Here is a 10,212-nt window from a genome sequence, read left to right as displayed (position 1 = left end):
CTGCTGATCCTTGCCAGCGCAGTCTTTCTCGGATTCGAGTCCCTTGGGACCGGCGACCATATTTTACTCTCTCAGATTTGAGACTTCCCTTCTCGTTGCCTCCTACGACTCGCAGGGTCACTGTGAAGGTATTCGAACCCGCCTCCACATGGGACATATTCATTCCACTCGCTCCTCTGGACTGAACCGTCAAAGTCACATTGTGACTGGCGGTCAGTCAGTCAGTCAGTCTTGGTGTCAAGCCAAATCTGGTGGCTATGACCAGATATTTATTACTGTTTGACAGTTAGGTCTTGTTATTGTGGGGGGCCCTCTCTGCGGAGAGGATGCGTCCATCTTTTGTTGGAGTCATTGTCTGCAGTAGTAAGTCTGAACTGAACTTCTGGAGTTATTCTCTTTATATAGCCTCCGCACGGACCACACAGAAGACAGTTATATAGTTGTATAAAGACCACACAGAGATCAAGTCACGTGATTCATAGCCAGCGTCTTCATTGGTGCGCTGTTGCCTTGCACCGCACAATAACATTCCTCCACTGAGACACATCTTATACTGTTGCCTTGTGTGTCTTCTGTCGCGGGGTGTTTAAAGGTACGTTAACCAACAACTCTCTGGCCATCCACGTTGCATTATTTTACCACTAAAGAAACTGTGGTTCGTCGCCTGAACGGTCATAGGCATAACCACCACCAACTGACGTGCAACCAAATGTTGCAGTACAATATTGAGCCTCTTACGCTTCGTACATTTCGCCCAAGATTTGTTATAATTTTATATTTGAACTTAACTTCAAGATACAATAAGGCTCCTTATTCGATTAATAAAATGACAACTGATTGCAGCTCAACAGCTCAGACTGGTGCATTGTACACCTGATGATGACCTGCGAAAGGTTGAAACACGTTACGTCTCTAATAAGCATAATTGTGTTGGGTATATAACGCGACAAATAACTTCACGCCGTTTTGGTTCTAGCGAATTTATTGAACAATCGCTCTCACAATTACACCACTACTGCCATCTGCAGTATCACAATTACTTCTCCTGCTGGAGTCACTGCCATTCACTCGATACAACTCAATAACAATGGACTTCAGCTCATACTGAATACTAGTAACTGGCTCAGTAGTCAAAGTCATATTGCGACTGACAATCAGTCAGTCATTAAGTCTTGATATCGAGCACCCTCCTGGGGCTCATGACCAGATATTTATTACTCCTCGACAGTTACGGTCTTGTTTCTGTGGGGCGCCCTCTCTGACGAAATGATGGGTCTGTCTTTTTATATGCTGCTGGCCCTTGCCAGCGCAAGTCTCTTGGGACTTGCGGCCATATGTTACTGTCTCACATTTGAGACTTCCATTTTCGTCACGTGATAGCTACCACTGTTGCGTAACGTCGTGTTTACAGGTGTTGCTGGGGAACGCTGCCGAGAGTTCTTTATTGCTGCGTAGTAACCGTGGTGTCCCCTGTTACGTCACCATGGGAAGTGCTGTTACGTCACCGCGGGAGGCGACGGAGTGTTTACCGAGCGTTGCGTAATAATGGAAGGGGTGGGGGTATGTGACGTCACTCGCGAGACTGCAGAGTTCACGTTAACCCTACTTCCCTTTGCGCCATCCACGTTACAATAATATAAGCAAATGTTGATGCAGTAGTGTCTTCTTTGTTTTGAATACTGATTGTTGTTGTGTAGACGGTATATTCTATACTTTATATATCTTATTTCCTACATGTGACTCCTCCTTGTCCAGTTGCATGTACATTTGGATGTAGATTGTTTTGAATGACTTCCACCTATTTCCTAAATAATTTTGCTATGTTATCATACATATAAGTAATTTTGAGAGCCATGTGCATTTCGCGGATCGGTGTGCGCCTGTCAAAATTGCCAATAGCTGGGACAACTCTACAGCTTCAAGTGGTCAGCATTAGCTACAGACAGGCATAAGCCGTTATTGCCCTAATTAGAGCTTTATACAGAGAAAATTTAATGTTAATGCGTAAACACGTTTGAATTGGGAGTCAGTTCATCCGTATGTGCCCAGGGCCTTGGCTGCAGTCCTTTCGATAAGGAGTCTCCATGTCATCCTCCTGCCGAAGGTAACAAGGCACTTCGCATTATATACAAAGGGAGTATTCATTCCCTTTAGTTGTAGTACATCGAAGATGAAACCCCATTTCCAACATATAAAAGGTATTGGAATGAACATAAATTAGGTTATGGGTCCCAACGGGAATCGAAATAAAAACGGCTGTGCTGGCGAGGACCAGCAGCAATTTACTGGACTGGACAGTACTGGACCGATGCCAGTGGATTGCAACTGAGAGTTGTGAGACGATCATCAGCCTACAAGGACGTGAGCGAACGTAAGCACGGAAGTTGCTGGATTTCCATTGTCAAAGCCTTTAAGAAGGAACGACTAATGAAGGCACTCAATAATTCAAGTGTGCTGTAATTACAGAGATCTTTAAGGTGTAGAAATGTGTGAGCCTGTTATAATTACTTTTAGTTACGAGTTATAAATGTTCAATAAATTCAGTTATCAATTACACCATGTGTCTTCTTACTGACAAGTGATAATTGACCAATCAATACGTGTGGATCATGTGGATGGCATGTATGTTGAAAATGTATATATTTTGGGATCCGTGGATTGCGGGCTTCGTGACACAGTTGCTAGATGGACACGGAGCCATAACACACGAATCACGATCTTCACAGAAGTGAAAACCTGAAATCCCATATTATATCGTGATCTGTCTATGAGAAGTAGTACACGATTTTAATTGCACACTGAAAATGAATACAGATGGTTCTAATTGGGATTCCATTATATCTTACCAATTGGTTTGCTCTCTTCCAACGATCATTCTCCAGAGGAGCATCGTTTGGTTTCCAGTTGTAGAAGGCAGTGAGAGCAGTCGGAATGATGGCGGAGGCCTGTGGTGGTATGGGTGGTTAGAGTTTACCATTTTTAGTCAAAGTGTAGTGTTTGTTAATATTCATAAGCATTTTATGAAGAAACGCACTTTACCCGTGTAAGGAAGTACGTAAGTTATCATAATTTATTTTAAAAGTATATCGATTGAAGCTACGTTAACCGTGGTAGGTAACTATATTAGTTACTCCCTTCTGGACGTAATCTATTTTCGCTGTGTGGTTGTGCTTACAGTTTGATATCTTCATTGGTTCTTAATCGCATGTGGTAGCTCTGTGCATTGATAAGGTAGTGAGAATGGTGAGTTGCGTATATGTAGTTTTAGTGAATCGCTAGAAGTAGTAATATGAAGTGAGCTTAGAGTTGGTTATTTACCCCCCTCCAACCATTATAGGTTAACCACAGTTTACTTTAATTGGCGACGCAGTTTAATTGCATGGGCGTGAGATATTAAACATTTGGTTTAATTTCAGAATTACAGCAGAACCACACTATGCAAAAGATTACTGCTTTGCAAATGGATTCAGTTGTTTCCCTTCTCAGTTTTCATGTAATTTTATGTTAGTGTAGAGTGGAATTGTGTTTTCCTCGTGCATTTCCTTGTTAGTGTAGTTTTACTGGGTACTACTTGTAATTTTATTCGTTCACAATTTTTCTTTGCTGCAGAAAACCAGTTGTTTCATGGTATTCAAATACATCAAAATTCCCTTAATATATTGGGACATGCAGATCCAATGCTAGGTAACAGCCCAATAAATATATATCTGATGACACAAGAGGTATTTTCAATGTGATCTGTGCCATGCCCATTGGTACGCAATGGGTCATGAAACATGTTTTCACAGCAACAAATAAGTACACAATAATAGAGAAACTGTTGGAGGTGGTTATTTATATTTGGTCCTTCACATAGTTATAAAGGGATGGACAATAATGACTTATGCTTGGCTGGCCTCGGAGTTTGCGGCAGACAACCATCTACTAAAATTGCAGCACCTACTCTCCAAGGCACAGACCAACTTGTGATTTGCACATGGCTTTCAAGCTTCGTATGTATATGATTATATAACAGAATTATGCAGGCAATAAGCAGAAGTCATACAAAATTATGAAAATGCAAATGTTCGCAACATTGGACAAAGCAAACCCTAACACAGGAAATATAAGAAGCTTAACCTTGGCAGTGGTCAAGCATACAACCATTCAAGTGACTAGACTGCCATCATAGCAGGAGCTACTAAGGATAGGGCATGATCTGCTGTACTGATCCTGGACTGACAGAGACCTTGTATATATTGCATATACAGTTTATAACATGTAAAATGTAACATTACTGCTGACTGTGGCTCTGGCAAATAACAGACCTATCCTGTCATCAGAGAGAACGTCCCACATCAATAAGCTTGCAGTTGTCATACAGTAATAAAGAACTGGTCTTAAGCCCCAGATGGGGCCGCGCCATAGCTCAAGCGGTTAGTCGCTGGCTTCCCACCGCAGTGGCCCAGGTTCAATCCCGGGTCTGGTCAAGTGGAATTTGTGGTGGACAAAGTGGCGCTGGGGTGGGTTTTCTCTGAGTACTTCGGTTTTGTCTGCCAGTCTTCAGTCCACCAAATTCTCCATCGTCATAATCACCCAGGGCCCAGATGAGTGCTTTATTCCAAGACAGACTGGCTGACTGACCAACAGTGGGAACATAACTTTGACTTTGAATTTGACTTTGACAGTTCTGTGTGGAGGCAGGTTTGAATACGTCCAGCATAGCCCTGTGAGTTATAGGAGGTGGCAAAAGGAGAAGTCTCAAATCTGAGACAGTAAAATATGATCACGAGTCCCACAGGACTTGGATCCGAGAATGACTTTTCTGGCAAGGGCCAGCAGTAATTCTAAATGACAGACCTGTTCCCTCAGCAGAGGCAGTGCTCCACGTCAACAAACCCACAGCTGTCTGACAGTAATAAAAATCTGTTTGTAAGCCCCAGGATGACTGACCATTGGTCATAACATCAAACTCACATTTAGAAAGGGAAGACACATGAAAATGCATAGTAGAGTTCAGAGTTCAGTAGTTGAGTTGAGTGTTCAGCTGTGGAGTGTTAACCAGCGGACAACGGAAACTGAAGAATCTCCATCACTATGATTCGTTACCAGAAAACTTCTAGTGAAAACTTTGCAGAGGAATGGCCCTTGTTGAGTCCTGTTACCAAGCAGTAACTAGTAAAAGCAGACTTAGAGGACTTAGTGTGGAAATCAGCAACACTGTTATAGTTATTTGTAGTCACAACCTCTGAGTGGTTGTTAAATCTATTCACCAATCCAAACCCGATCTATAGTCACTAATACACGTGACAATATTTTTTGGGATATTGAAAGAAGAGAACTGCTTTACATTGCAAAAGTGCCTGCTTTTGTGAGTCTCAGGTAAGTGGTGAATTCCCTAAACCTCCAAAAGTTAATACATTCACTTGGAAAGACTGAAATTGAAATAAGGAATCATGTTAAACTGGAGTGGCAATACATTATCTTGGTTTATCAGTCAGTGCTATTGCTGTGAAAGTTAATTCATAGTGAATTGTTTTCTGCTCATAACCTTTTATTCTGCTTTCAACAGATAAATAAAATTTAGTTTAGTAGACCTGAGCATGCAACAAGTTGTGCCATAGCAATACTTCATCTCTTAACCTGTTACAGTATTTCTCAACTTATGGCCCATTATTATATGTGCATTGAATATCAATGATAAGTGAAAAATTGGTTTTCATTAATGCTAAAAGTGACCTATTTTTGTAACCATGTCACCTCCTCATTCCATTGAAGCTCAGCTTACCAAGCAATTCACCTTTTCTTGTCTGCATGTATGGTTCTCCCCCATTAGTTTGAACATTCTAGTTAGATTGAAATTTAATGTAGTTTGTGTTGCCAAGTAACTGACTCCATGGAGCTGAGTTCTTCTTGAAGACCCAGAAGTTGCTCGCCAACTTCAGAAATTTTCTGAAACTTGAAGGTTCATTATTGTATTCATAAGAGTTTGCCACTGGACACTTTCCTGATCCATATGAATCCATAATTTTGTGTTTTCTATTTTCCCATCTACATCCAGGTCTTCCTAATGGTCTCTATCACTCAGGTTTTCGTAACAAAACCCTGCATGTACTCCTTTCCTATAGCTGTTATATGCTCTGCCCATTTTATCCTCCATAACTTCATCACTGTAATAATACTTGGCAAGGAGTACAGGTTATAAAGCTTCCCACACTGCAGTTTTCTCCTGCCTCCTGTTATTTCATCCCTCTTTGGTTCAAATATTCTCATCACCCAGTTCTCAAAGACACTTAGTCTGTGTTGATGTTAGAAATCAAGTTTCATACTCATACAAAACCACTGGAAAAATTATAGTTTTGTATATTTTAATATTTTATGTATTTTGGCCACAGGTGAGTAGCCCAATTCTGACCTGATTTGTAGCAAGCATGACCCAAATTTAACCTGCTCGTAATATCGTCATGAATCATATTTACTTTGTTAGTGTCATTCCCAAATATTTGAACTTTGCCACATTTTCAAAGGACTTTTTAACCATCTTTTGTGTTATGATTCTGTCCTGCATTCTGGTTACAAGACTTCAACATATATTTAGTTTTCTTTGTGTTTACTTTTAAACTGAAAACTATTCTAACATCTGTTAGAGCTTTTATGTTTTTACCTACGATATTTATGTTGTCTCCCAGTAAATTATCATCATCAGTGTAGACTAGGTCATGTCTCCATTTTAATTGCAGTCCTGCTTGGTTTTCCTGGGCCTTCCTAATGCAGTCTTCTAGAGCAAAGTTGGAAATTAATGGCGCCATTTTGAATAGGAAGCATATCAGACAAATATAGACCTATACAAACTTTGCTATAGATTTCATTTAAATGATTTTTGAATGGCGCAACTTGTGTATAAGTATACCGAACTCAGTGAGAATATTGTAGTGTACTTCCATTCTAATGGAATTGTAGGCTTGCTTAAAGTTTGTGGATAGCTGATGTACTGTCTCCTTATACTGTAGTTTTTTTCTCCATTGTCTGATGAATGCAAAAAATTTCACTGATAGACGATTTTTTACATTGAAATACACACTGATGTTCCTCAGTAATTTGTCTGCATATGGACTGAACCTTGGGAGGTAGATAGTGGATATAATTTTGAATGAAGATAACATTGATGTGTCTTATAGTACATAGGTGAGTCAAATGAAAACCGTAAAACTGAGGTAGAAATTTTAAATATCACGCCATTATCCTATAAGTTGGCAGACTTGTTACCAATGCTATAAAGAGTATCCTATAAGTTGCAGTATAATGTAGACAAACAGAATGCCATCACAGTGCCAGTTTGAAGATGGCTGCTCCGCTCCATACATGCATGAAAGAAGAACAACGTTCTGTAATTTGTTTTTTGATCAGTGAAGGTGTGACACCTATTGAAGTTCATCAACAGATGAAGGTTCAGTATGGTGATGCATGCTTGTCACAGCAGTAAGTGTACAAGTGGAGTAGGAAATTCAGAAATGGTGTGACATCTGTGGCAGACGCTCCTCGCTCGGGTCAGACCCACAGAATTACGGCCCCTGAGTCTATTGCAGCAGTTGAAGCCCTAGTAGTGATGGAGAATCACCGAGTATTGGTGGATGAAATAGCTGAAATTCTTAATGAGTCACTGATCAGCACACCATGTTATTCATGATGTGCTCCAGTTTCACAAAGTGTCTGCAAGGTGGGTGCCATGGCAGCTGACTCCAGAATTGAGAAAGTGATGTGTTGACGCCTGTGAAGAACTTCTGTGGCACCTTGAATCAGAAGGTGATGGCTTCCTTTCGAGAATCGTTACTGGTGATGAAACTTGGGTGCACTACCACCAACTAGAAACAAAGAGAACAAGCAAGGAATGGTGTCATTCCTCATCACCAAAACCCAGGAAGTTCCAGACGCAGCCATCTGCAGCAAAGATTATGCTGACTCTTCTGGGACGAACAAGGCGTACTCTTGGAGCACTACATGCCTTGTGAGAACACTATCACCAGTGCCTCATATTCAGATCCCTTGAAGAATCATCTTCAACCTGCAGTCAGATCAAAGCAACATGGACTTTTGACTAGAGGTATCCTTTTGCAACATGACCATGCTTGGCCCCATATTGCCCGTGCAACAGCTGCAACAATCCAAGACTTGCACTTTGAGTGTCTTCCACATCCACCATACTCAGCAGACGGAGCCCCAAGTGATTACCACATGTTTGGACCACTCAGAAAGGCAATGGGTGGAAAGAAGTTCCGTTCTGATGAAGAGGTTGCAAAGGCAACCACAAGAATTTTTTCCTAGAGGAATCCATACACTTTGTAAACACTGGAGGGCCTGTATTGAATGAAATGGAGAGGATGTGTACCGCTTTCATTCAGTAAATTAAAAATAAAAAAAATTTTACAGTTTTCATTTGACTCACCCTCGTAATTACTGCAGTCAATTTTACCACCATTTTTCTAAGTGCGTAAAATAACAGACTCCTTCTACAGTTGAGACAATCCTTTATTCCAAATAGAATTGATGAGTTCGTGGATCCCAGAATGTAATGCCTCACATACTACTTTAATCAATTCCGCAAACATTAAATCAATATCTGTCAGTTTATAACTTTTAAACTTTGCAGTAGTAATTTCAACCTGAGAAATGCTAGGCTCAGCTTCTGATGAGTCAGCTGTGCGCGATTGCATCTGTTGAATATCACTAACCCCATTTATAATGAGTAGCTGAGAGAACAATTCTTCCACCTATAAAAATGCTGTGAGAATCTGCACACAGTTCACTTCTCATCCTACTTGAAGTATCTACTGGCTATGCATCTTACATTGTTCAGATTATCTCCATTGGTTTGGCTTAGTTTCAGTAACTGTTGCAGTTCGGTTTCTCTTCCTTTGAAGTAATAGTTTCTAACATGTTTTGTCAAACCAGGGCTTATGCTGCTTCAGTTCATAATAATGTAGACTCTTTGAAATTTTGTATTCTATTCAATAGCTTCCCAAACTCTACTGATGTTCATGTCATTGTCTAAGTTTTCCAAATCTACAAACCTACTTGAGGTTTTATCAAACATTTAAAATGTCATGCACAGTTGTCATCATGCTTTAAGTCTTCTCTGCATTCTTTGTATTCAGAAGGTGCCTGGTTCAAATCTCATCTGGAGTATAAGGTGCCCTGATAATGTGTTTTCATGACATTTCTCAGTCATTCTGGGAAAATGCTGGAATAGTATAGCCCAATTACATTGTGATGACACATGCACAGAATAGAATTTTCATGTATGGGTGGAGCAGATGAATCCGTACATTCTTACAGCAGATATGAGGGTTAGACAATTCATTTTGCTATGACTGCTGCTTTCTACATTGGAGTGGCTCATAACGGGCATATTCACTCTGCTGTTGTGTTCCCCCTTAAATTTCGTTCCTTTGTGCAGGTTTGTGCCATCACATAATATACCTTATTTCATATCCTTTTCAATTTATTGTCCACTATTATCCAGCTATTCAGCACTTTATCTGAATTACTGACAATGTCGTTAAATAAACTGCAGGTTAACCCTTTGTACCTTTTCATGATCCAGTAAATATGGGGGCACTCCCATATAAGATACAACATAACACACTAAATACTACCACCATAGTTGCTCAAACCATTGTGAAGAACAGAATTAACATCGACAGAAAAAGAGCGTCATATACTACTCTATCCAAAAAGTATCCGACCTTGGGCCGTGAAAACAAAGTTCTGTATCTGGGAGGTTACAATACCTAATCGCCTTCAAAGTAGGCCCCTTGTGACTCCACACACTTAGCCCAGCAGTCCTTCCATCGCTGGAAGCAATTCTGGAAGGCTTCTTTTGGAATGGCGTGCAGCTGTGCCATCGCATTCTGTATGATGTCCTTACGGCTGTCAAAATGGCAGTCTTTTAGCGGTGTCTTCAATCTTGGGAAGAGACAGAAATCACAAGGAGCGATGTCAGAAGAGTAGGGAGCCTGGCGAACCTGCGGAATGCCATGCTTGACCAGGAAACCCTGGGTCAGGTGCGATGAATGAGCTGGGGCATTGTCATGATGCAGCTGCCAGTTGCGTGCGTCCCACAGCTCTGGTCTCTTGCACCGAACTGCATCACGAAGATGGCGGGGGACTTCTTGGTAGTACTCCTTATTGACAGTCTGGCCTAGTGGTGCGTACTCATGATGCACGACACCCCGG

At 41.0% G+C, this 10,212-nt stretch overlaps 1 protein-coding gene across 5 annotated transcripts in view; it reads left to right on the top strand.

Moving 5' to 3' along the window:
* The first annotated feature begins 2,712 nt into the window (after window positions 1-2,712).
* Window positions 2,713-10,212, top strand: part of LOC111867399 (TATA box-binding protein-like protein 1) — a 54,318-nt gene continuing 46,818 nt past the window's right edge. The window contains exon 1 of one of the 5 annotated variants that reach the window (XM_023857215.2): window positions 2,713-2,953. In XM_023857215.2, coding sequence (XP_023712983.1) covers window positions 2,932-2,953 — 22 coding nt within the window. In that variant the 5' untranslated portion in view covers window positions 2,713-2,931. Of the gene's footprint in view, window positions 3,056-3,662; window positions 3,685-3,961; window positions 3,993-10,212 lie in introns of those variants that run through there. The other 4 variants (XM_023857220.2, XM_023857221.2, XM_023857219.1 and 1 more) reach the window with 4 other exon arrangements.

Source organism: Cryptotermes secundus, unplaced genomic scaffold, assembly GCF_002891405.2.
Source record: "Cryptotermes secundus unplaced genomic scaffold, Csec_1.0 scaffold397, whole genome shotgun sequence".
In the NCBI taxonomy this organism is placed as follows: Eukaryota; Metazoa; Arthropoda; class Insecta; order Blattodea; family Kalotermitidae; genus Cryptotermes; species Cryptotermes secundus.
The sequence above is the reverse complement of the archived record's forward strand: the minus strand, read 5'-3'. Positions and strand labels throughout refer to the sequence as shown.